The sequence below is a fragment of the Podarcis raffonei genome, chromosome 17 (assembly GCF_027172205.1).
Source record: "Podarcis raffonei isolate rPodRaf1 chromosome 17, rPodRaf1.pri, whole genome shotgun sequence".
Classification (NCBI taxonomy): Eukaryota; Metazoa; Chordata; class Lepidosauria; order Squamata; family Lacertidae; genus Podarcis; species Podarcis raffonei.
The window spans coordinates 11,708,106-11,735,697 of NC_070618.1; the positions used below are offsets into that span (position 1 = coordinate 11,708,106).

The 27,592-nt window shown below is 44.5% G+C and overlaps 2 protein-coding genes across 2 annotated transcripts in view; one reads left to right on the forward strand and one right to left on the reverse strand.

Moving 5' to 3' along the window:
• The window catches only part of LOC128405218 (uncharacterized), a 34,903-nt gene extending 21,522 nt beyond the window's left edge, over positions 1–13,381 (forward strand). The window contains exons 5-8 of the mRNA XM_053371625.1: positions 8,506–8,649; positions 9,525–9,655; positions 11,479–11,649; positions 13,111–13,381. Coding sequence (XP_053227600.1) covers positions 8,506–8,649; positions 9,525–9,655; positions 11,479–11,649; positions 13,111–13,236 — 572 coding nt within the window. The 3' untranslated portion in view covers positions 13,237–13,381. The remainder of the gene's footprint in view (positions 1–8,505; positions 8,650–9,524; positions 9,656–11,478; positions 11,650–13,110) is intronic.
• Positions 13,382–17,212: 3,831 nt separating this feature from the next.
• On the reverse strand, positions 17,213–26,738 carry ENAM (enamelin). The gene is made up of 8 exons (XM_053371461.1): positions 26,672–26,738; positions 26,528–26,572; positions 24,979–25,020; positions 23,877–24,224; positions 22,517–22,558; positions 21,031–21,081; positions 20,434–20,475; positions 17,213–20,087 (listed from the first exon to the last, which is right to left on the reverse strand). Exons 1-8 carry the CDS (start codon positions 26,723–26,725, stop codon positions 17,373–17,375), a joined length of 3,339 nt encoding a protein of 1,112 aa, XP_053227436.1. The 5' UTR covers positions 26,726–26,738; the 3' UTR covers positions 17,213–17,372.
• Between the last annotated feature and the right edge of the window lie 854 nt (positions 26,739–27,592).

The window sequence follows — 27,592 nt, forward strand, 5'->3', positions numbered from 1 at the left end:
AAATACCTGATGGGATTAGCTGTCTCAATTGAAAAACCCAGGAATACCAGTTTTGAAGTGCAGAGTTCATTTGATTAATTAAAGCAATTACAGCACACAGTGCATTTCCTGCAGATTAATGGCCAGATGGGGGAAACTGATATTCTGGAATTTTGCTTTGTTTTGGGCTATTACCTCCAGCTGGCTGCTGGACAATCCTTTGCTGGAACAACTATTATTGCTATTAAATCATTTTGTTTAAAAACAACCAAACAGGAATAACTGCTCCTTTCTTCTCAAAACCCCAGCCCCAGGCACACACCCAATGCTTTACAGAAATTATATAGCTCTAGGGGCTTGGCCTTCTCTGTGAAACAAAAGACTGTAATCCAGTTCTTATCTCACAGCATTTTCTAAAATTATTTCGCCTACAGTCATGGGAGAAAGGAGCTTTGATTGAAAAATATGGACGTGAATTTCTTAGGAGTAACTTCAGTTGTTTTGTGATTTCTATAGGTTATGACATGTAAAGCCCTAAGTGGCTTAGAACCGGGATATCTGAAGGATCATGTCTTTCCTTATAAGCCTACCCATCAAACTTCATTTGAGAGCCAGTGTGGTCCAATGACTACTTAGTGTGTTGGACTAGATGTTGGAAGACCAAATCCCCACTCAGCTACAAAGCTCATTGGGTGACCATGAGCCCACAATTGCTTCTCCACCTAACCTACCTTACAGAATTGTTGCGAGTAGAAATGGGTGGCTCTGTCATTAAAAAAAAAAAAAAAAGATTCAGCAGATATACATCTTAGAAAAAGAAAAACAAACAAACAAAACACACAGACGGTATGGACATGGTAGGTATATGAGAGGAAAATAGCATAAATATAGATTTTACAGTACTCAGTATATAAATACCGTATTTTTCACTCCATAAGACTGACCATAAGACGCACCTAGTTTTTAGAGCAGGAAAGGGGGAAAACCCCGTTTTTGGGGGGGGATCAGCTCACAGTTCTGCAGCTTCTTTTGCAAAGGGGAAAAGCCCCTTTTTTTGAGGATCAGTTCAAAGCTGTTGAGCTTACTTTGCAGACGGAAAAAATCCTGTTTTTATGGGGTTCAGCTCACAGTTCTGCAGCTTATTTAGGAAAGGAAAGGGAGCCATTTCTACAATTTCCAGACAGATAATTTAATCAGCCAGTCACATGTCACTGGGGAAAGAAACAGCCTCCGTCTGCAGAACATTCAACAATGGAGGCCTGGGCAAGGGGGCGGGGCCAGAAACGGAGCCAGCGATTAACCACACATTCACTCCATAAGATGCACAGACATTTCCCCTTACTTTTTAGGTGGGGGAAAGTGCATCTTATGGAGCAAAAAATACGGTAATTTGTGGGCATCCATCTGTCTTGGGAGACAGTGGAGGAGTGTGCCTTTTGGGGTGAGTTCAAGCTGTTGGACAGTTGCAGCGCCTGCTGTGGCTGTAGAGACTGATGTGGGAGAGATGTTTTGTTGCAGCTGGGGCAGATGAAGGTGTCCAGTTGTGCTGCTGCAGATGCATCATGGCGTTCCTTCTCTCTGCTCTCCTCCCAGCGGTCCTTTCTGCTCTGGCCGCTACTTTGTTTCCACAACTTTGCTGCCTGTCTCCAGGCACTGTTGTCATCTGCAAGGGATTCCCACATGGCAGGGTTGATGTTGCCAGCAATGCCACTGGGACTAGATGACCCTCAGGGTCCTTTTCAACTCTATGACTCGATGGGATGAGACATTCTAGCCAGACAAAAACAATCAAGGAGCAAAGCAGGGCCAACCAGGAGTGTGGCCTGGGAAGAGTCATGAGTGGCAGATACAAAGGGCATTTGACTTCGAAGCCTGAGGTTCCCCACTCCTGCCCAAGTAAATATGCCTAGTACAGTGGTACCTCGGGTTACAGACACTTCAGGTTGCAGACTCCGCTAACCCAGAAATAGTTGTTGTTGTTGTTTAGTCGTTTAGTCGTGTCCGACTCTTCGTGACCCCATGGACCAGAGCACGCCAGGCACTTCTGTCTTCCACTGCCTCCCGCAGTTTGGTCAAACTCATGCTGGTAGCTTCGAGAACACTATCCAACCATCTCGTCCTCTGCTGTCCCCTTCTCCTTGTGCCCTCAATCTTTCCCAACATCAGGGTCTTTTCCAGGGAGTCTTCTCTTCTCATGAGGTGGCCAAAGTATTGGAGCCTCAGCTTCAGGATCTGTCCTTCCAGTGACCAGAAATAGTACCTCGGGTTAAGAACTTTGCTTCAGGATGAGAACAGAAATCGCGTGGCGGTGGTGCGGCGGCAGTGGGAGGCCCCATTAGCTAAAGTGGTACCTCAGGTTAAGAACAGTTTCAGGTTAAGAACGGACCTCCAGAACGAATTAAGTTCTTAACTCGAGGTACCACTATACTAGTTCCTCCTATACCATATATTCACTCAATTTTGGTGCATTTCTCCTCATATATTATATAATAAGAAGATACCTGGATCTTCCTAGCTAGGTCAGCGTCAGAGACTTATGAGTGGTTCACTTCATTCTAGAACATGTCTGTAGGGCTTTAAACTTTCGTGTACTGAATCAGTGAGTCTGAAGGTATGAATGATATATTAAGCACCTCACATCACCATCATTGACAGGAAAACATATTAGTGAAGGAATGGTAGGGACTAGAATTCAGGATTTCTACTGCTTTCTTTTTAGCAAGGGTCGTTGCTGTGGGGCTTGCATGCTTTAGGGACCCATGACTGTGTTTGAAGCTGTTTGCTGCAGCTATTGATCCAGACGTGGCTGATAGATCAGACTAGGATGTTCCGAGTTATCAAATTGTTAACAGCCACACTAGATGCTTGCTGGGGAAACGTTCAGGGGAAGCGAGGATCCACCTCCATAATAACACTTTTGTAGTTTTGGGGTGCTGGATTCCGTGATTGTTTTCTTTTCTCTTGGAATAAGATGAAGCTTGCTTGGATTCTTGCAAATCTGTGACAATGAAACAGCAACAAAAACAGATAGCTACAGAGCCCTCCAAGGGCCACGACAGATACTAACGCATCTTTCCTGCAGGCTGAAGAATTATTCAGATGTGTAGCTAGCAGCTGACGTCCAAATAAAAATTCATCAGCCCGACTGTACTAACTCTGGTCACAGAATAATAGCATCAAAAATAGATTCATCAGTCACTGTTAGGCATTGCTTGATTCTATAGGGTGGCTATTTGAGAATCCCTGATAAGGTTCGTTGGCAAGGCCCAGCATTTCTGAGTAGGGCAGAGCATTAGTCCGCAGTATTTGCGACACAGCCTGGTATCTCTGACCAGCGTTGAAATGTGGGCTTGCATCGTGAGACTTAAACCATGAAATTGACTCTTATATTCCAAATTAATAGGAATTTTGGATTACTGCCAGGCTTGCAAGGAGATTCACACTTCAATAATCTAGATATCCTCTGCTGAAGGCTGTTTTTCAATGAAGAAAACTGAGCTGTGGGGGAGAGAAAACGAAAAGAGAAGCTTGGGAGTATGGCAACATTTTAGCAATGTTGAAAGATTCGGGCAGCTGAATAAAGCAATTAATAGAAAGGATAGAATACTCCCAAATAAACAGAGGGCTGATCGCACTGCATTTTAATTTCTCTTAGTTTCCATTGAAATCAATGGAGCTTACTTACACCATGGCTCACTTGGCCCAATGGTCTCAATGGGAATGAAGTACAGTTTCCTTAGTTTGGATCCACCATTGTGTGTTAAAGTTACTTGCAAACCATTTTAAAATAAAATTTTAAAAAATGAATTCCTTTCTATCATGCTAGGGCCTTTGTTTCCCCAGCCACTCTGGGCGGCTTTCAACAGAACATTAAAAGCAGAATAAAACTTCAAACATTAAAAACTTCCCTAAACAGGGCTGCCTTCAGATATCTTCTAAAAGTTGGATAGTTGTTTATTTCCTTGACATCTGACGGGAGGGTGTTCCATAGGGTGGGTGCCACCACCGAAAAGGCCCTCTGCCTGGTTCCCTGTAACCTCACTTCTCGCAGTGAGGGAACCGCCAGAAGGCCCTCAGCGCTGGTCCTCAGTGTCCAGGCTGAATGATGGGGGTGGAGACGCTCCTTCAGGTACAGTATACTGGACCGAGGCCATTTAGGGTTTAAAGATCAGCTTGTGGGCTGAGATGACCGGCAGAATCCGCGACCAAGGGAAAGAGACGGTGGAAGAAGATTGGAAGAAATTTAAAGTTTATCTTAAGAACTGTTGTAAAATTAATGAGTGTTAAAATGTTTTGAGTAATGCAAAATAGAATTGCAGCGATAAACAACTGGACATGAGAAAAAGGATTTAAAGGAAGTGTTATAAGTAATTAAAATCAGGGGTTGCTGGAAAGATTTAAAACAGGGATGCAGAAAAAGGAGGTATGGGGAAGTCGCTGAAAGAAGGCTTAAGGAAAAGAAGGTTAAGAAATTATACGTGTTTATATGTTTGTTTGTTTATGTATTGTTTTGTATTGTCTTTGTATTGTCTTTTAATATGTGTTGAAAAATTAATAAAAAATTTATTTTAAAAAAAAATAAAGATCAGCTTGTGACCTTGCCAACATCAGCAATGCCATGCCTAGGGTGTTTTTTTTCCAGCCAGAACTCAGTTCTGGCACCTCTCAGGTGGGTGCCTTTGCCATTCTAAGAGAATGAAGGAGGTTTTCATTGTGAGTTCTGGCACCTCTTTTTCTAGTAAAATAGCACTGGTCGTGCCCACAGAAAAAGTGCCAGGTTTGAGCTCAAGAATAATCATAAACAGTTCTTGTATCTTTTGAGATCCTGCCCCTTAGCTCAATTAACTTGCTCCAACATGGGAAACTTGAGAAAAACCCCTTTGCAGATTGGCTTTGCTTAAGAACAAATCAATGGTTCTTAGAAACATCAGTTATTGACAGGATTTTGGGGCACATCTGGCTTTTAAACCAGCCAATACCTTTTTGTTTGTTTTTACCACGTGAGTGGTAACCCTTTTGTTCAAATCAATAAATTACCGTCATTCCACTCTAATTCCCGTGATGCATGCAAACAATGCAATTATCCCAAATGAAGAGGATACAGCATCTGTGATTTCACCAAACTCATAAAAATGATAATGACGCACATCTAAAGATTTATTGATTTCCCAAGTGCATGCTTTTCTTTTTTTCCTTAACAAAATTGGTGGGGCAGAGGGTGCTCCGGATTGTAAGTGTCATTGGTACACAGGAGTTTAGCTTTATAAAAGTGGCATTCTGATATTGTCACCAGAGAACAATATTGTGAATGCTAAGCTTGTATTTGCCTTGAGGCCAAAGTCAATTCTTCTTGAACCCTTTTTGGCTAAATCTCCTTTCATCTGTCTGTGTGGTATTGGATAAATATATTTAAGAGAAGATTGTTTTCCTTGCTTCCTCAGACCAAAGTCCCATTAAATCCATGATTGAAGCCACTACCACAGAGGAGGGAGGAGATGCAGAAAGTGGCTGTGGGCTAGATCCAGGGCCAGCCCACCCATGAGGTGACCACCTCGGGCAGCAGGATCCATATGGGCAGTAGATCCAGTCTCCAAGAAATTATACACCCATTGCCACTGCTGTACCTCCTTGTCGTGCTCCCAAAGCCATATCTACAGTGGCCTCTTGGTGAATAGCAACTCCTGCTAAAACTGGTTACTTGCAAAAGAGAAGTAGTTTCTGTGGCGGTGCTGTTTGGTTGCTTCAGATTCCATAGTGTGATGTGGAAAGGTCTTCAGAACCTGACTGTTGATGCCAGGTTGCTAGCTAACATCATTGTGCCCCATCTATGACTTCCTACCCATCTAAAACATGGGTAGGCAAACTAAGGCCCAGGGGCCGGATCCAACCCAATAGCCTTCTAAATCCAGCCCGCAGATCATCCGGGAATCAGCATGTTTTTACATGAGTAGAATGTGTCCTTTTATTTAAAATGCATCTCTGAGTTATTTGTGGGACCTGCCTGGTGTTTTTACATGAGTAGAATGTGTGCTTTTATTTAAAATGCATCTCTGGGTTATTTGTGGGGCATAGGAATTCATTCATTTCGACTTCCGGGTTGGCGCCATTGTTTAATGGCGGATTCCCTCCGAGCTCCGGAGGGAATCGGCTCCGTAGCGTCTGGGTCTGGCCGCTGCGGCGAAGCGGGGACCCTTAAAATCACAGGCGCGGATGCCTGTGAACACAGAGACTCGGCGGGCACCATTTGCGCCCCCCCAATCCGCGCCGGAGCCTTTTTAAAGGCTTCGGAACGGAGGCAGGGTGAGGCGTGGTGCTGAGAGTACTCCCTCGCCTACGGAGTGAAGCCGCAAGCCATAGACAGAGAGCGCCAACTTCTTCCAAGACCGACTGGACTCTAAAATATAAACCCGTGAGTAATACGGAGATTGGAACGTTAAAAAACTTAATTCTGGATTTGGAACGAGCGGGAAGGGGCTAAAAAGGAAGTCACCCCCCCCTCTTTGTAAACAATTTAAAGCAAAGGACTGGGCAACTAAGGTCGAGAGAACCTGTTTTTTAGTGGAAAGATCTTGATTTCACGGTTTTGACACTATAAGGATTTACTGGAGGATAAAAAGAATTTGGGGACTGAAATTTCACACCCCCCCCCGAGACCCGGGAACGTCCTAAGAGAAAGTCTGTTGCATGGAAGATTTTGACAGCTGTCAAGAGAGCTGCGAGTCAGCTAGTTGCCAGCTGGAAAAAGAGAACATTGTTTCTGCTGTTTTTGTTGTTTTATTTGAAAATAACGAGGGCTGATACAAATTAACTGGACTTTTGGTTTTGAGCTGAAAGGAATATTAAGGAACTAAAATCCCCCTAGAGGGGTAATAGGGATACTACATTACAAAAATGGCTGGAGTACGTAAATTTCAAGCAGAACTGGATAGAACACTCGCTCTCTTGGGAAACTTGAAAGATGAATACAATGTTATGTCTACAAAGATATCACTACTACACTGGACAGTGAACAACAGTTTTGAGCCTGATAAGGACTTGAAACAGGAAGCCTACTTAACTGAACAAGTAAATGAAACTGAAAGTGCAGAAATGATGGAGCAAGGTGCTGTCTTTGAAGAAAATGAAGGAGAAGCAGGAGATGTGCAGGAGTTAAAGGAGAGTTACAATATGAGGCCTGACATGATGATAAAAAAGGACAATAAAAATTGGATGTGGAAAGCCTGGTCTGAATGGGAGATTATAAATCTGCGGAAGGTGAAAGCTGGAGCCTTGGGGACATCTGGATCTGTAAGAAATTTGAAACAAGAGTTGGAGCCACCCATAGGCTTTGCGTTCAAGTATGGAAGACTGGCTGGAAGCAACAAGGATTCTGCTGGGCCGGAGCCCCTCCGAGACTTGGGGTTTAACATTAAGGACCATCAAAGAGACCGGCAGAAAGGAACTGAGAGAGATAAAAGGGCCTCGGATGTGAGGTCTCCAGGCTAAATAAATAACATAAAGACTGATGGACATTGGTTGGGGACTGGAACCGGGAAAAAGGGCGGGTGGAGGTTGGGAATCCAAAGGGTACATAAGGATAATTTGTTTTTCTTTTCATTTTTAATTAGTGGTAAGGAAATTGGGTAAATCGTGGAAGGGAAATTTTGGTCGACTTTAGGAAAAAGGTTTAAGAACAATTAATGAGGCATAAGTATTGATGTGTGTTTTTAATAAGGTAAAATTGGTTTCTTCTTTTTTAAATTAATTGAAAATAAGATTGTAAAAAATAAATGGAGGAAATGGAAAAAAGAAGCAAAGTAAAATAATGGTATGTTAGAATAAATGTATAAATTAAGGTAAAGAAATAAGTTAAGGACTTGCTGAACTGATAATTTAAATTGGAATACAAGAAGGGGAGGTGTGAGGAGGTCTGAGAAATAAGGTTAAGAACAATAAGCTTGAATAATTTTATGTGTTTCTTTTCTATTTTTTCTTTTTTTGTTGTTTAACTTTGTTATGTATTTTTGTATCTTTCTTTTGTTTTGTTTATTTTTTGCTCTTGTTTAATTTTTGAAAATGCTAATAAATATTTAATAATTAAAAAAAAAGGAATTCATTCATTTCTTCCCACCCCAAAATATAGTTCGCCCCCCACCCCAAGGTCTGAGGGACAGTGGACCGGCCCCCTGCTGAAAAAGTTCGCTGATCCCTGATCTAAAATGTTCAGAGATCTAGACGGGCTTTTTAATCTGACCCAAGATTTCAGTTCTGTACCCACAAGATTTTAGCCTCCACTACTTGTTAGATGGAATCCATGGCACAAAATCATCCTGTTCACTCTGTAATCCATGACTGGTTGGAATTCCCCATGTGAGTAATCTTGAAAGGTGGAAGTATCAGTAATTTTGGGGAGAGGGGGACAACGATGGCAGGATTTTTTACTTCTCCAAAATGGCCAGTAATTCTAACTAATAATAAAAACAGGAAAAATATTTGGAGCAGATTTAGAAAATAACCTCCAGTTTGTTATTCATCTCCCTTGCTTAGGACTATACCAAACATTATTCTCTGGCATTGTTGGCAAGGAACAACTCAGGCATTTGCTGCATGACTTATATCCTATGCAAAGTTGCAGTGCCATTGATGAACTTTCTGCTACTTTCCTCAAGGAAGTGGATAAAGACAATCAAGGTAGTTTGCTGACTTTTTGAGAATATTGATTGAAGAAATGCGCATTCCAGGGTCCATGATGTATAGGATACCATGTTAACAGGAAACTTAAATTGACTGAAAGAAGATCAAAAACAATGTATTTTTTTCATAAAGGATGTGACACAGCACCATCTTGTGGATTCTTCGTTATGTGGCAAACAGAAATGAGGGGGAGTTTGAAAAGAGATGTGGTTTCCAGGATTATTTTGCTTTTACATGACTCAACCGAAGTCAAGCTGTTCCTGTTAATTCCAATGAGACAATTAAGAATGTACTCACTTTCTCCCAACTGAAACCAATGGGGCTTAAAAGTGCTTAACTATGGCTAGATCGTGTTTATTATTTTAAAACCAAAGCATCGTATACCGTCACTGCTGGTTTTTTACATACATAAATTTGCAGTAAGTATTTATGTATGTAAATACATACCTGTAAATTACTCTGTGATCCAGAGGCTATTTTCTACGCAGAAACCCAGTGTGCAAACAGCTTTTCTGCATCCACAAGAACTTTCCTATTCATGACAATTCCAGATAGAAATATGTAACCATCCTCATTGCACTCATGTGCAGCTATTGCCCCTGGCAATTCAGTGAATAGGGAGTCCTGCTCTTCCTAGGAGTCGTTTCTCTAGCTCTGAATATCTGAAGAGCTTTGGATCAGAGCACATTTTAAAACCAACCTTCCCTAGTAGTAGAATATCCATGATGCTTTGGGAACTTCCAGACTGGGCTACAGTAATGTGCTCTGTGTGGGGCTGCCACTGACAAGTATTTAGTAACTTTAGTTACAGGATAGCACCCATTATCTTGCAGATAAATAGCATTAATGTAAGAAGAACATTTTCTCCTTAGGGTATATCTCTGAAGATATGTTTGTTGCCTGGGTTCTATCCTTTTCAGAAGAAATAGTCAAATCTACACTAGATTTTCCAATAATACCTCCAAATCTGACACAAATTGAGCACCCTACTTCTTATCTGAGTGTAAGTAGACATTATGATTTATTTTTAAGATTTCCCTTTTTTAAAAAAAAGTTGTCACTTTTCACTAATAATAATTTGTGGGAGAAAAGAAAGTGGTTACCAATCTATATTAAAGAATATGCACATGACATATTATACGTAACACGTAACAAGATTATATCTGTTGGACTTTTAATATTTCTGCATCTAACCAGCAATATGAGTACAGTCAACATCTCTTTCCAGAATTCTAGTAAGTCCACATATTTGCAAAGCTCGTATCTGTTAAATACAGAGAACTGCAAAATGCCAAGGCTTAGCAGCCTTCTGAATGGCATTCTTATTGGTCTGGCTTTTGAAAGATCAAATTAATTCAGAAGGATGTGCGTGAGAGAGAGTGCAATTCTAAATCGTCTGCTTTTGATTTGTGTATCTATTTGAAGTACACTTAATCTGACCCAAGGGTTTGAGATGCAGTAGTCTAGAAATGGCAGGTAGGGCTGTTTGCATGGAGAGCATATGGAACATGTCTCAAATCTTGTGGAAATCCCAGTACTATGTCCATGTAGACTCTTGACCTGTTCCTATGGAATCATAGCTTCTAAAGAGAACTCAGCGGAACATTCTGAAATAGCATTTTGGATACCATCTTGTCTTGTGATCCAAAGCGAGATGTTGCCAACCGTTTTGCTGAAAGCAGCCAACAGTTACTTGCATGAAGGGACAAAGTGCTTAGAAAGCTGCAGTGAGCCCACACATCTGGACCTGCCCAGACACACACCTGTTTCTCCCTTTGTCCCCATCATCTACTGTGTGAGGTTCCAGAGCTGAGGAAGCCAGTAACTACATGCAGAGGCACCCATGCATTTTCATGAATGATATGAATGGGAGGAGCTGCACATGGTTTGGGCGGGGCCACAAGCACAGCCCTATCACAGTGGTACCTCAGGTTACAAACACTTTGGGTTACAAACACTTTGGGTTACAGACTCCGCTAACCCAGAAGTAGTACCTCAGGTAGGGCTGTCCTAAGCACATGCGGCACCAGGGTGCAAAGATCCTCCTATCCCCCCCCCCAGCCCAGCGCAACAAACCAGCCCGAAGCGTCAGTATTGACGGCTGAGCAAAGCCGTGCGCCTCGTGGTGTGAGCAGCATGCGCTGGGCGGGCCTCTCCATGGCCCTACGCCAATCCCAGTCATGCAGGAGGGTGGAGCCGCCTCAGCGCTTCGCTGGCTCACTTGCCCCCGAACTCATAGTGCAGAGCCTCCAGCAGCAGAAGAGCCTGCTGCGGTGCTCCGACGGGCAGGCTCTTCCCCAGACTCCAACTCTCGGGCCCCAGACTCTCGGCCTGGCGCCCCTGAGAGCCCGGCACCCGAGTGGTGCCAATGGTTAAGACGGCCTCAGGTTAAGAACTTTACCTCAGGATGAGAACAGAAATCGCGCACCGGTGGCACGGCAGCAGCAGCAGGAGGCCCCATTAGCTTAAGTGGTACCTCAGGTTAAGAACGGTTTCAGGTTAAGAACAGACCTCCAGAACGAATTAAGTTTGTAACCGGAAGTACCACTGTACATCATTCTACATGCTCTGTCTTTTCACAGAGTGTGAAGGGAGCAAAAGAGAAATATACAAGGCTGTTAGATGCAAACCTGATAACTCCTCAGAAGTTTTTATAATATGGCTACTGTTTAGTTTAATGGGTTTCCGCTTAGCAAGGTCATTTAAAATATAACTTTATGTTGTTAACCAATCAGAATAAAGTTCTAACCAGAAGCTGAGTCCATCGAAGCCCATGTGGCTCACCCATGGAATGCAGTTCTCTAATAATCCACTTTGTTTTTGCAGTTCACTGTAGATATTCAGGATAAAGAAGGACTGAGTGATCTGCAACTTGTTAAGGTGGCCACAGAGATAGCCACAAGAAAAAGAAACTGGAGGCTTCTTGCTAGTAAGCTTGGCGTTACAGAGAAGCACAACTTCCATTTGGGGAATGAGCATGGGAAAACAAAGGACCAAGTAAGTCAGATTTGGTGTGGATGGGTGTGGAATGGGTGTGGAATCTTTTGCAAGTGTCAAAACCAAATTGAATCAGGAGTTGGGGAACATGCAGTAATTATAATAAAAATGCAACAGCCATATTGAAAGACAAAGAGTGGCATACCTGTTAGGTCGGCGGAGAAAGCCATGTATTGGAAGTTGCCTGTTCCAGTGGCAGGATACTTGGGCACTAAGCATAATCCAAAGGGGCATAGCTGGCAGCAAGGTGTCAAATACAGCCCATGTTGTTTCAAGAGAGTGTGGCATTCAGATAAGGTCTTCTAGAAGAGATGGAGAACCTGTGGCCCTCCAGATATTCTTAGACCCTGTCAGCCCAGACCAGCATTGTCAGGGACAACAAGAGTTGGAGAGCAGTAACACCTGGAGGACCATGGGATCCACATCTCTACCTCCTGTCCTGATGGAGGAGTTGATGACTTCTGAAGCTGTACACCCCTTAACAGAGAGTGGAGTGGACTCAAAGGGGCTGTGTGCTAGCTTGGAAATGTGTGCATCTCTGACATTCAGCATCCTCCTTGTGTGCCTCTTGGTATTTCCAGTGTGGGATTACACGAGGGAGCTTGGGTGTTTGGGGAGCTAACTCATGAGGAGGGGCTCATGCTGCATGCTTAGTTGTCAGAGTCCCCAACCACAAGGCTGAAGTTCTTTCCTGAGTCATCTTCCCTAGAAGACCAGAACAGCTGGCTTGCCTTTGCATGGTTACTGTGACAAGATTGGAAGCGACTGGGATTTCCAGTCCATAGTTCTGGTCTTATGAACTTCCTATAGGAAGTTCACAAGGGGGATCTGAGCACAGAATCTTCCAAATGTTTTTGTGAAAGACTGCGTCGTTTTGTAATGTAATGAAAACAGGGAAACTGCCTCAGACAGAGTCAGCCCATTGGTCCACCTAACTCAGGACAGATGTGGGAAACCTGGGCCTTCCAGACATAGTTGAACTGCAACTCCCATCATCCCTTGCCATTGGGCATGGACTACCAGATACTAGGACTGCTACTAGGGCTGATGGGAGTTGTAGTCCAGCAACATCTGGCAGGCCAAAGGGTCTGAACCCAATCTATACTAGCTGGTGGAGTTTCTCCAGGGTTTCCAACAGGAGATATTCTCAACTCTGCTGGGAGATGCCAAGGATTAAAATTAGGGGCTTCTGCATACAAAGAAAGTGCCACTGAGCAGCAAGGCTCCCTCACAAGCCCATCAGTTTGTAGCTTACAGGAAGTGCCCCTCACTTTCTCGCAAACCAGCAGGCTTGAGGCTAATGAAGTGAAATGAACAGATACAGTACTGATATATGAGATGGTATATGGTAGTTATATGGTAAAACCAACCATATGACTGTCATAAGATTTTACTGCTTTTCTATAGCTGTTGAGAAAGGTTCAGGGTAATATTTTGCTCCCCTCTTGTTTTTATGTGCAGATCCTGAAAATGTTACTGAGCTGGCACAGAGCATGTCAAGGAGCTCCTCTTCCCATACTTCAAGCAGCCCTGCGAGAAAGTGGCAATGTAGACATTTGTAACGAAGTGTTCCACTTGAGCTTTTAATATATATATATATATATTTGCTAGGAGAGGATAGTTGTTTGACGTCAGGGTGGGTTAGCTTTCCCAGCCTAAGGGTGACGTTCTCTTTTGTGCAATGCTGTTGTTATATATTTGTGTAAACCCCTCCTTTCCCCCTGATATGGACTCAAGATGGCTTACCGTAGTGCAGTGGCTTTCAACCAGTGTGCCGTGGCAGCCTGGAGTGCATTGAATGGTGGTCAAGGGTGCCATGGGCAACACTGGCCCGCCCCTTCCTTCCTTCCTTCCTTCCTTCCTTCCTTCCCTCCCTCCTCTGATGCCCTCTTGTGTATCTGCTGCCCAAAGAGCTGGACAGCTGTTTGTTGCAGCAGCCCTGGCTACAAGCTCTGCAGGCAAATGGTGTCTCTGGGGCTGGCCAGAGGTGCTGATTGCCAGGAGCTGAGGAGTAGGCAAGCAAGCAGGCAATGGAGCCCAGCCAGTCAGCCCACCAGCCCTTGCTGTTGGGAATGGATGGACAAGTCCTAGGCCCCTATGGGGCAGTGTGAGGAGGCACCTCTCTTTGGGGCAGGGGTGGGGGCAGCTCAGAGACCAGGGGTGGCAGCAGCATGACTCCCAAGGAGAGGGGAGAGGAGAGGAGGCTGAAGGAACACTTCACAAGGAAGGGTGTTTGAAAAAGAGTAAGAGGCTGCCAGCTCTGCAAGCAAGGGGGCCCCTGAGCCCCACAGGGGTGCCGCAGTAAGAATGCAGTTGGTCAAGGGAGCGTCTCCACCTCCATCATTCTACCCGGACACTGAGGTCCAGCTCCGAGGGCCTTCTGGCAGTTCCCTCACTGCGAGAAGCCAAGTTACAGGGAACCAGACAGAGGGCCTTCTCGGTGGTGGTGCCCGCCCTGTGGAATACCCTCCCATCAGATGTCAAGGAAATAAAAAACTATCTGACTTTTAGAAGACATCTGAAGGCAGCCCTGTTTAGAGAAGCTTTTAATGTTTGGTGCATTACTGTATTTTACTATTGTGTTGGAAGCCGCCCAGTGGCTGAGGAAACCCAGCCAGATGGGCGGGGTATAAATAATAAATTATTATTATTATTATTATTATTATTATTATTATTATTATTATTGAGCCATGGACTCAAAAAGGTTGAAAACCTCTGTCATAGTGGGGGGATGACAAGAGGCAAAAGTAGGTGGAGCAATGGATGTGACTCATACTTTTGTAGAGTTCCATTCTAGAAAGGCAAAAGTCAGAGTTGTCTACACCCATCTCTTTCCATCCTCAATTTTACCATTTGGCCATCTACCCCTGAGTCAGGCCATGTGGCCATCCAGCCCAGTGTCGTCCATACTGGAAATGTCAGGGATTGACCTCCTGCACACAAAGCGGATGGTCTGCCCCATAGCTCCTGCTTCTTCCCAAGAGTCAGATGGAGAGATGTCAAGGGTTGCATCCAGCCCACAGGCCTTGCTTGAGCTAGAGGTGGCTGGAACCTTGGCATTTAATGAGTTGCAAAAGGGGAAATGGAACTGGCAACTTTCACAGTTGTGTAGTAGATGGAACCTGAGCAGGTACAGCTTTTCATGCAAGCTACACCTGCTAAAATCATCTCATTCACTCAACGATTAAAGCTACAGAAGCCTGACCCTCTTTTTCACTTCATCAACCAACATCTTCATTACCCTGGAGTGTGTGTGTCCAAGTACTACAAATGGTCCCCTGCCACACAAAGGATTGCAGAAAGTTGATGCACGTTGTCATTCAAATGGTATCAGTGCATCACCCCATGTGATCAATTATGCAGGGCAGGGCTTACCTCCCCCCCATATTTGATTCAAGTTGGCATCCCTGGGCATAAGTCTCATTAAACCCATTGAGACATGCATAGAAGCAGGCAGCAGCCACCCAGTTTTCAGACACAAAACCCACCTTTAGTCCAAACATCCATTTGGGGACATGTGTCAGGAGCCGAGGCTGCCATCTTGATAACACAGCGCACAAGTCGTAATTAGCTAGAAGATTTATTGCAATGCAAACAATTAGCCTCAGACGTCTAAGCAAACATCCACGGCTTATGAATCAGTTGACCCTTCTGAAGAATGCCTCCTGGTTCTGCAGAATATCCTGAACCTATGACCCTTACGTTTCTGGATTTGCTTCCTGTCTAATACCTTTCCAATATGTCAACTCTTTGGGCTCAGATGATCAATTGCCTCCACTTCCGGTGAAGAAATGCTGTTCCTCCTGCTTTGCAAGTCTGCTTGTGCTTCTTGAGTGAGCTGACCTCTCACCCTCCCACTCTCTGCTAACTCCTTATCAACATTCCATTCTGTGTCGGGGGGGGGCTGCTCCCAGCTATCTGACTGCTTACTAACACATGCTGTGTTTCTCTACTTGGGGCAGGTGTGTTCATGACCACATGTATCAAAAGGACAATGCCTTAATGCAAGACATCCAAGGCAGAATAGGCTAGACCTGTCCACCTTTAGGTTTAACTAAGTCCATTGAAATCAGCTCAGTGTGTGGATTGTTGTTACCATGTGCAAGACTGCAGCCCATCCTGTTTGTGTACACATAGCTTGGGGGCAAAGCACACACTTGGTATGTCCAATATCCCAGGTTCAGTCCCCAACATCTGCTGAGAAATACACCTGCCCAGGACTCTGGAGAGATGCTACCAGTCACTGTAGCAGACAATAGCAAGGTAGAAGGGCCAGCTCCCTGACTATGTATTAGGCAGTTTCCTGTGTTCCTGTGCATTTAGTGTCCCATGTGCTTAAATAACATTTTAATTGCTTTCTGAAGGACAGAGAGGACCATTATCCCCATGTAACCTGACATCCTGGTACTTCTATTGTTGGATTAAATCAGCACCTCTTACATTTAATTGGCTTTAAGGTAGTACTAAACCACTTTGCTGTCTCCGGGACTATATTACATCATATCACTGGTGAAGTGACGGAGACTGCCGTTTTCCGTGGAAGCTGGTTAATTATGCTATTTTAAGAGCACCATTAAACCCTGCCAGTTTTGAATTCTGAACTTCTTTAAACTTGTGGCAGTTTAATTGGCATCTTCTGCGATGAGAGACGGAGCAAAATGGAACCAGGAAAATGCGCCACACAGACATGAAGGGAGGAAAAGTGTCCATAATAAATGCACTTTAATGTCAAGTAAATGTTCAGAAAAGAAGGGGAAGATTACATTTGTTTCAAACAAGTAATTTGTGCCCCAGTAAGGAAAAGCCGTGCCGATGTTTCCATAATGTTGATGGTGTTGCCGTTTTGAAAAGCATTGTGCAAAGTGAAACCAGCAGGGAAGGAAAAGGCTTAGTGCATATACATAAGGCCCTATTCAGAGAGCCAGCAGGATTGCACACACTCAACATGGGCATATTGCGACATCTCAGACCAGTCCCACACTACAAACATGTTGAGGGAAGGTCTGAAGGAGAGAAGTCTGCCAAAAGTACATAGTCCATCTCTCTCTCTCTCTCTCTCTCTCTCTCTCTCTCTCTCTCTCTCTCTCTCCATTTGAATTCTGCATGCTTCCAAGAGAATATTTAGGGAAATAACTTCCCCACCCTCACCTATTCCTATGGCCATAATTTGTTTTAAGTTGTTTTTAATATTGAATTTTAAATTATTGTAACCCACCCTGGGACCTGATGGTGAAGGCAGATAATAAATCGAAATATATTAATAAGAATTTCACCATCCTCTGCAAACAGGTTATAGTAAGGTTACCAGAAATCCCCGTTTCCCGGGGACAGTCCTTTGATTTACAAATCAGTCCCCTGACAAAATCCATCTCCGGAATGGAGAAGTTGAAAAGTGTCCCTGGATTTATTGGGGGGGGGGGAATCTGGTAAGCTTAGGTTTTAGAGAGTTTCAGGAGCCCATTTTGGTCGAGTCCTACAGAAAACCAGAAGAAAGGTTGAAGGTTAGAATGTTGAAGGGTGAAACGCCAGCGAGGTTTGAAAAACCAAATACCAAATGACCTACACAAGCTATCTACACAGTTCAGCTGTTATTTCCCCCTCTTTGTAATTATGCAATTATGTACGTTCCATTTTCCTGCATCTGTGCTCTGAATGAGCCTGCCGTTGTCATTTTTTAGAGATGCTGTTTTCCAAACTTGAAAAAAAGGAGGTTCTTTAGCATTTCATTTGTTTGGGAACAGTAAACAGTCCGGTGTCCTTTCCTTTGCTTGCTCAGCCAATTCTTCTCCCGGGGATCCGAATTTCAATGGTGCTTCTTCTATATCATGGGATGGATCAGTACTAGAGATTGGCTGTGGTACAGGTGGCACCATGATGTTTGGCTTCCTGGTGGGCAATGGGTTATCTGGATAAAACTGATCGTGCTGCTGATCACCAGATGGAGCTCCCGTGCTGGATAAATACTGCTTTAACCAGCTTCCAAAGCATGGAGTCCTCTTGAACCCAAGTGCTGAGCGTTCTCCTTTCCTAGCATCTTCACCATCATGAGCTGCACTTCTGATCCCTTGAGGTGGCGGTGGTACATTTTCAGGTACAAACTTCATAGAAGCTGCCCTTTCAGATTCTCTTTTGGACTGATTTTCCCCCACGATCCAAGCAAGGACATTGTGTCCGTCACCTCGGATGCTGCTTCCATAGCAAGGTGTGTTCCTTGGTACAGGTAGACCAGTTTCATAGTTGGCTTCAGGTTCATTCTGTTTTCTTAGGTGAGATTTGGAGCAGGGTGGACCAGTCTGTAGGCCTGCTATTTCCTCTCCATATGCATCCAAGTTTTCTCTCTGTGATTTTGTTTCCCCAGCCTTTAGAGAAATATCCCTGTGATTAGACTGAATGCCAGCTGGGTAGGGGGCATGCCTGGCGTGCTTTGCATGGTTGCTCTCTGGATATGTCGAGCTTCCTTTTTGCTCCCATGAAGCAAACTGGAAATGAGGGGCACTTTGCAGTGGTGCCAGTAAGTTCTCTCTTGGCGCTGGGGAGTCACCTGCACAGCACAGGTGGCTGTCAGTCGTGTGTGAGGTGACAGTTCTGGGTTCTCTTGGGTAATCACCTGGGTACCTCAGTGTGTCAGAATGATGTCTTCTTTCTGCAATATCAATACTGGAGATTGGTGGTCTCCCATGCATGGCTCCTTCTGTGTCTTCAGCATGCGCTGGGTTTTTCCTGAAGTCTGTGGGGTAGGTATCAAAGTAGTGCGAAGTTTCTTTCGGGGCAGATGGGCCCACCATTTGGGGGACCCAAACATCTCTTTCGGGATACTGTGGTCTGCTTTGAAGGAGAGTGCCACTTTGTAATGGAGAATGTGGTGCTTGGTTCTCCAGATTCCTTTCTCTGGGTCCGAATGCATTGTTCACGCGATATGGGGTGTTTTCTGTTTGTCTCAAACGTTCTGCACCACGAACTGGAGAATGTTCTTCTGGAGTCCACCGGTTAATTTCCTCATATGGCAAATTACTTCTTTGGTTGGCTGGATTCTCCATAGAATATTTTGGATATGCATGGTGTTGAGTTGGATTGTATGGAGGGTTTCTGTATTCTCTGTCAAGGTCAAGCACCTGTTTTTCTTGGGTCCATGGGTTTTGCCTGGGATATGGCTCACGCTCCTGCAGAACGTTTCTGTGATAGGTGTTTCTTTGCATCTGATTTGAAGGCAAATCTGGAGAATATGGTGGACTTTCTCTTTGGTTTGCTGGGCTCATTGTGGGTGAATGTTCTCTATCCTCCCATCCTCTGGGATAAAAGGAATGGGATTGTTGGGCATTGAGATCGCTTTCGGAGTAAGCGGAATGTCCCGTTCGTTGAAAAGAACCAGATGAATACATTGAATTATACCTGGGAGGAGCATCTCCGAAGACCTGTGGATCTTCTTGGTTGTTCCACCTCCGGTTTTGTGAAGGTTGAAATTGTTCTCTTTCATGATCTGGATGAATAAAGGGCTTCTCCTTCCACTCATACCACCGGGCTTCTGTTTCAAATGGAGTTCTGCTTGTGGCTGAGAATGCTTCCTGATGGGAAAATGCACGTGTTCGGTGCATTCCAGAAGGCTGATGCCGTTCAGTGTATTCTCTTTCATTATAGACATCCTCAACTCGTCCTGCTGTATTAAACTGCGAATCCAGGGAATGGCCTTCAGATGGAGAATGATTTAGACCATTATCCCTGTAGACTGGAACTTTATTCCACTGGCCTTGTGGATCAGAACTAGGAAAAGGCACTCTTTCTCTTTGACCTGATGGGTTCCTCTCAAGATAATGGGGTTGCTCATATAAGTTAGGTCTATTGTTTACTGAGGGAGGGTTGCTGTTTGTATTCTGGAGATTGCCTCTGTGGTTAGAGTACTCTCCATAAGTCAAGGAATTTTTTGGGTTTTCAGTTTGGGTAGAGGGGTTTCCTCTAGAAATCAAAGCATTGTGCCTTGTATCTCCCATATCTGGTTGGGGCTTATAGACATGTGCACCATACCCTGGGGGTTGTTGGCCCCCTGAAGGAAAGCTTTGAATGACATTGACATCTGGAGATGGAGGCCTTTGACTTGAGGGATCAATGCCATTCCATGTTGCTCCATTCCTTGCTGACACATGAGCCGTGGGTGACGGTGTTGGGATCCCGTTTCCACTGAGCAAGTTCCTCTCAAGGCCTGGCGAATTAGCCCCATTGCCGGCTGAACTGAGCCCAGAAGCAGTGCCATTCGCTGCCTGGCTTGGTTGATTAGAGATGGTTGAATTTGTTTCCAAGACCGTTGAGTTGGTTGCAGGATCAGCTGTTGGGCTCTCTTTAGGGGTTTCCTTTTCTTTTGCCTCTTCAAAGTCTTGCTCAAGCATTTCTTCAGAATACGGAGCTCTGCCTCCCATCCCAAGGTAGCCATATCCATAATAGGGGGTCTACAAATATAATTAAGAGAGTAAAACAGTTTGATACCACCCAATGCAATAAAATTGTGAATGAAATGTTATTGTTAATAGAATTATAAAAGTTATTTTAACTGTGGCTTAAAGGCCTTGACCTCAGAACTGCATCCATCACTCAGCAGTCCTGAGCACTAGAATCAGGAAACATTAAAGCCATGTGGTCTGTGCATCCTGACCTTCCTGAAGGTCAAGGGAAGGGAGGGCTCCCAAGTGAACATTATAGCAGGAGAACGTAGAAGGATGCCTCAGACGTCCTCTTTCCTGCAGCTTCATATACAGTTTAGCTCACACCATCCCAATTATATCAAATTGTATTTACCCCTTCTTCATTGCTGGCAGGTGGCTGTCCAAATGGCATACGCTGGAGAAAAAGAAAATCGAGTAAGTTTGGACAGACTTTGCGGGGAGGGCATTGAAATTAGATTGCTTAGCTATTCTAAAACATAAAGACCAGTGTCTAAGCACACATGATGTGTTGAAATTTGCAAGGTTCTCCCTCGCTTCTCAGACATGAGCTATCTGATGAATAATGAGGGACAGATTCATACCCACCCACCACACTACAAAAAGTGCTTAACTTCTTCCCCCTTTGTTCTACTGAATTCGTTTCTTTATATTTCTAATGGAAGAATCAACATCATTTTGGATTCACTGTATGGATCTATATTAGTTTCACAGGGCTTGTTTATTTAGTTTTATAACTTTTTCAGAACCACAACAACACAATTAAAACATCCATAATCTTAAGAATATAACACAATCTCTAGCAGCCCATGGAGATACTAATAGAATTCAGACAAAGGCATTGTCAATCAATCATTCCTGATTAAACAAGCCATTTTAGCTATGGGATAGAGCTAAGTGGTCCCCAAAATTGTCCCCACTACCCCCAAAGCCTTTAAATGGAATATCTTACTCCCTGATATGGACCAAATGGTTGCTGTTGGAAGCCTCCATGACCAAACATCTACAATGCAGAAGAAAAACAGCCACGTTAGCATAATTGTAATTTAACGAGGAAGTGGCACCAATTCCATTCATCATCCATCCTTTTATTTGTATACCACCTTTCCATAGTTAAATCAGTGCTCAAGGTGGCTTACAACATGACAAGATTTATGTAATTACCAACACAACAAAAGTCATACACAATAAATAAAACACATCAAAAGTACACTATGAAATTGAAAACAATTTCCACATAAATCATAAAATCTAGGTAAAAATGTTAAAAAGGTAAAGGGACCTCTGGAGGGTTAAGTCCACTCAAAGGCGAGTGTGGGGTTGCGGCGCTCATCTCGCTTTCAGGCCGAGGGAGCCGGCGTTTGTCCACAGGCAGCTTTCCAGGTCATGTGGCCAGCATGACTAAACCACTTCTGGCGCATTAATATCAATCACAATTTAAAATGACATAGATAAAAAATAAAAGCATTTTTTAAAAAAACAAAACAAAAACAGGGCCTTCTCTGCTGAGGAGCAGCAGCAACACTCCTTTATGGAGCCTGTCAGGCCCCACCCCAAGCCAGGTGGAGAGTAGCAGGGCAGGGCCCTTCAGGCTCCCAGCAGGTCAGCACCAATTCCCACTTCCGCTTCTAGCTCTAAGTGCTTTTCAGAGATCAGAGCGTCTGAACAGCATCAGAATGACCAAGAAGATAAGAGAGAATGGGGAGAGATCTAGGAGACACAACGATCCAAAAAAATGCAGCCCCCTGATTCTGCTTAAGTTTTTCGTGGATTCTTCCTTTCACCCCTAATCACATGACAGATCATTTTGGCACCTGTTGACTCTACCATAAGAACCACAGATCTGGTGTTTCCCAGTGTTTTCATGGTACAAAAACATGGACCATAATGGAACTGCATAATTTTTACAAGGAATCTCCTCAAAATCACCCAACCACAGGCGTGGTTTCTGATTTATCGGTGGTTCGCTAGTCTTCCTATGTAAACAAAAATCACAAAGATCTGTGAGTAAGCATGCATTGGACCAATGTTGTCGTGGTGCTGGATCTATTGAAGAAATCTTAGTAGATTTCTACTAAGGGGGTAGGCATTCTTTCAGATAAGGTACACACGTGTCACAATGGGGATCATTTTCAAAAGTATGATTATTGGCAGTTAATGATATTAATGAATCCATCAATATACCGCTTAATGCCAAAATGAGCTTCTAAGCACTTCCTCCCATGTTTGAGAGGAGGAAGCTTTGGCTGCCCTGAGAAAGCATCTTCCACCTGTGAATTTAGAAGAATTTAACTTAGAAGCATTTTTATTTTAAGGAGAGATCTGCTGGCCAATTAATCAGAAGTCCTTTTTAATCAAAAACAAAACAAAACAAAATACCCCACAACTGTGGCCCTTAAAAGTTCTCTGTGTGTGTAAAACAAGGGACATCCATTCACCTGAGGGAAGTGCCAAGGAGATTGTTGCTGTGGTGGAAATGCCTGGAGGAGGAAAGAGAAGGTGTCATTGTGACAAAATCTAACACTCCCTGCAAAAAAACAACAACCAGTCACTATGTAATGATTACAATAAAAAAGAATAGTGTGATTCCACCTACCGTATTTTTTGTCCCATAGGATGCTCCGTCCCATAGGACGCACCTAGGTGTTTTTTTTTTGGGGGGGGGAATAAAGGAATTTCCCCCCCTTTATTTCCCCCCCAAAACCAGGTCGAGGAAACCGAAGCAGGTCGAGGAACAGCGGGACGGCGGCGCTGTGCCTCCTTGCTGTCCCCCGAGCTTGTGGGGCTGGCCGATGTCTGTCTGGCACATGGGGTGCACGGGGCGGCAGGCTGCTATCCGCAGCGTGTTGGAGCCCTACGGGGAACTGGGATGCTTTGTGGGGGGAAATGTGCTTTAAACGTATGGTGTGTACAGTCCAGTGCTGGCACATGTGCAATACGTCACATGCTCTCATTTTTCTTCCCCTTATACCCCTCCTTTCTGATGCGTATGTCCTATAATCATAGCCTAAAAATGAAAACTAGGGTCGCCACCTGTGTCTTTTTCCTGTGTCTTTAGGGTGGCCACTTATGCATGGGCACAATTTAGACAAATTTTTTGTAATTTGCATAGGAAGAAAGTGAATCTCCCCATAGTGGGAAGACTGTGACCAAGTGACATTGGTGCCAGCTCAGTCTGCCATCCAAATACTAATTTCAAGGCCACAGCTCTCCCATCTTGGGGTTCTTTATTTTTAACCCATATACGGGCAGATCAGTCCTTCAAATAGAGAATGCCTTCAAATATAGGACCCCCCGCCGTAAAGTAGGCCAAGGGGTCACCCTAACATTTTGTGATAAGTAGAACATTTGCAGCTTCTTTCCCTGACCTGCAAATTGCAGCGATGGGAGTAAGGGTTGAAGGCAAGGATTGACCCAAGACATATTGTTGCCTGAGGCAAAGGTCAATATGGCACCTCCTCTCAGCCCTGGTCCATGTACAGAAGCTGACTGGACTGGCAGCCGGCTCTTACTTCAATGGGACAGCATGATCCGCCACCCACCTGAGCAAAACAAATTATATTAGGAGCTTCAGGAAAGGTTGTGTGGAACTCACAGCTCTGTCCTCCAACAGAGGGAAGCATGTGTGTGTGTGTGTGTGTATGGCTTCCACTGCTGCCCTAAAACATCTGCTGCCTGAAGCAGATCCCTCATTCTGGCTAATGATAGGGCCGTCCCTGCTGATCCCTTGTGCTGGTAGACAGTGAGATGCCGGGGACACTGGAGCAATTTCCCCCCAGATCAAACTTGCTTGTTTACCTGAGGCTGTTGCTGCTTCCCCCTTTGGGGTTGATGAACCAGCACTTGTTGGTGAGTCTGAGAAGGGTAGGTATTTTGAGGCTGCTTTGGTGGCGGCTGTAATCGTGGTTGTGGCTGCGGACGCCTCGGAAGTTGTGGTTTTAACTGCGGCCTTGGCTGCAGCCTGATGTTTGGCTGCCTGGCCACTGGAGTTTGGTGAGGTTTGCGTGGAGGCAGCCTGGCGACTTGATGCACTGGTGTCTGCTGTGGCCAGAGGAGAAATCTCTGCTGGGGCAACATAGGCTGCTGGGGGAACATCTGCAGGAAACCCGAGCGATAGCCATATAAAGAAGCTGCCAAATGAGCCAGCTGAAATGTGATTAAAAGAGAAATAAAAGCAGCACATGGTGAGAAAGCATTTCTGACTGGAGTGTTGATCTAAGACTAGTGAAACCCAGGTTCAGATACCTTCTCTGCCATGAAGTTCGCTGGATGGCCTTGGGTCATGAGGATAAATTGAAGGAGAGCCATATGCGCCGCATTGAGATCCTTAGTGGCAAGGCAGGATATACATGTTTTTAAATACTGTATTTTTTGCTCTATAAGACTCACTTTTTCCCTCCTAAAAAGTAAGGGGAAATGTGTGTGCATCTTATGGCGCGAATGCAGACTGCGCAGCTATCCCAGAAGCCAGAACAGCAAGAGGGATTGCTGCTTTCGCTGCGCAGCGATCCCTCTTGCTGTTCTGGCTTCTGAGATTCAGAATATTTTTTTTTCTTGTTTCCCTCCTCCAAAAATTAGGTGCGTCTTGTGGTCTGGTGCGTCTTATAGAGCAAAAAATACGGTATGTGTTGGAAGCTGCCCAGAGTGGCTGGGGCAATCCAGTCAGATGGGTGCAGTACAAATTATAAAGAAATAATAATAAAAACATGTAATAAAATTATAGAATAATAGAGTTGAACGGGATCATCTATTCCAACTCTCTGCAATGCAGGCATCTTTTGTCCAATGTGGGGCTTGAACCCATAACCCTAAGATTAAGTGTCTCATGGTCTACTGACTGAGCTATCCACTGAAGTATAGAAAGTGTATGTTTCAAGAACCAAGAAAAGAGTGAACTTACTTGTGGGGAATTCATGTAGCCATACGGACCAAACTGCATCATCTGTGAAGAAATATATCTGTCAGACTGTGTTTCATTTGAATCTGGCTCTCCGTGAACAACAGTATTTAAACAGAACCGGTTTTCAGTTGAATCAACTTGATTCTAGTCCCACTGGCTTCACTAGTACTGAGAGAGGGTAAATTATCCCTGGCCTGCATCCTGTCAGTCATTTCAAAATGCTGGAAGTGATAAATTATTTTCTAAGCCTGCCGAACCTCACTTGTTTTCAGAGCTGCCTAGACCATGGGTAGGCAAACTAAGGCCTGGGGGCAGGATCAGGCCCAAGCGCCTTCAAAATCCGGCCCGCGGATGGTCCAGGAATCAGCATGTTTTTACATGAGTAGAATGTGTCCTTTTATTTAAAATGCATCTCTGAGTTATTTGTGGGGCATAGGAATTCGTTCATCCCCCTCCCCCCAAAAAAATATAGTTTGGCCCCCACAAAGTCTGAGGGACAGTGGACTGGCCCCCTGCTGAAAAAGTGTGCTGACCCAGCCCTAGACAATAAGCTGAGAACTACAGCTGTACAGAGACAAACTTGAAATGGGCAAATTTGAACCCAGGCATGGAAGAATTCTGCCTAGGTTGGACAGGGGTAAAGGAAGGCAGGGCTCAACCCTCCCCCCCCCACCTGACAAGCTACACCAGCTGAGTTTCAGTCTTCTACACAACAAATAAAGGTGCAAGAGTCCTGTCCTGTTCTGTTTTTCACCTGGCCACTCTATGCTGCCAGATGTTGAGTTCATCAAGGGAAAATGTTTGCATAAGAGAGTGTGTGAGACTGTTGCTTCTCTTTGGGGATGGGGTGTATATACAGTGGTACCTCGGGTTACATACGCTTCAGGTTACGTATGCTTCAAGTTACAGACTCTGCTAACCCATAAATAGTGCTTCAGGTTAAGAACTTTGCTTCAGGATGAGAACAGAAATCATGCTCTGGCGGTGCGGTGGCAGCGGGAGGCCCCATTAGCTAAAGTGGTGCTTCAGGTTAAGAACAGTTTCAGGTTAAGTACGGACCTCCAGAACCAATTAAGTACTTAACCCGAGGTACCACTGTACAATGCTTCGGAACAGAGGTGAGTTGGACTCTCCAGAATTTCAGGCAGGGGCTTTTCCTAGCTATACTTAGGACTCAGCTATAATGTTTTAAGTGCATTATACAAATGTAACCTTAGGTGGCGCTGGTGAGCTAAAGGCAAATTCCATATATATTTTACGTTTCTTTAAAAAGCAGCTTATTTTCTAATATCTGTGTAGATTCAGCCCTGGATATGCCAATGATTGAATCTCAGACTTTCTCTGCCACTATGGTCCTTCCCCTATATTCACCTCTGGCTTTGGCCATCTGTGAGTCAGGGTGCTCCATTACTATGAAGCAGTGTTTACTAGCTGAAACAGACTAAACCACCTGCGAGGGACTTGGATTGTTGGGGGACAGAGTAGCCCCTGGAAATACGGAGCTGGATAAATCTGGCTGAATGAGAAAAACGGAAGGAAATTTACTTACTTCTTCACTCTTGCTTCCAAATCCCGCCTTACGGGGTTTGCGCAGCTAAGGTAGAAAGAAAGAAAAAGTGGTGCTGAGTGATCACACAGAGGAAAATTAAAAAGGGGGGAGGCCTAGCAAATTGGCTGGGTCTGAAATGCTCACCGACATGGCAAAAGCTGTGCCCATGAGGCAAAGATACAGGAGGGTTAGCTTCATCCTTCACCTTTTCCGGCCTATAAAAAAACATATGCACAATCAACAGTGCATCACATATATTGGGCCATTCCTTTTAGCACACTGCCTTTATTATATCATGCAATAATTTTAAGAGAGGGCATCTTCAGGCCTTCTTTACTGCAAATCAGCACCCCAGTCTTCATTCTGGTTACATGACCAGGGGTGGAGGAGACATCTGTGTGGCCTGCATGTTAATACTAACCTACCTAAAAGGCAGATGGAAAGACACCAGGTTATGGAAGACTGACATAGCCTAGTTCTAAGATACGTAGAATAGTTGGAAGTGAAGCAGGAACAGATTTTGGTATACCTCAGCAAGCAGAACCAGGCATACCTGATGTTGACTATGTCTTGAAAACGTCGTCTCCTTTACCATGGAGCCTCAGAACTGCACTGCGTAAGAAGACACCCCACAAACGACACCTGAGAGAAACGCAGGACAGTTATTTTTTATAATTGCCAAGCACAGGGGTGGGGAAGCTGTGAACCTCCAGGTGATGATGGATTCCAACTCCTGTCACCCCTAATTATTACATACACTTCAATGGGACATCTCAGAATTACAGAAGCCATCCCAGCCTCTGACTGGATCCTGGAATATCCTGTCTTGGCTCTCACAAGAGCACGGCCCCCAAAAAACGCTCGTTAGAGCCACCTGCGAGACCCCGAGAGTTGTGTGTCTCAAATTTCCTCTGCAGCATGTAATTGGCCATGCAAGCTGGGGCTGCAACAACATTTGGAGGGCCAGCTGTTCCCCCACCACTGCAATAAAAAGGTAAAGGGGACCCCAGACCATTAGGTCCAGTCGTGACCAACTCTGGGGTTGCGGTGCTCATCTCGCTTTAT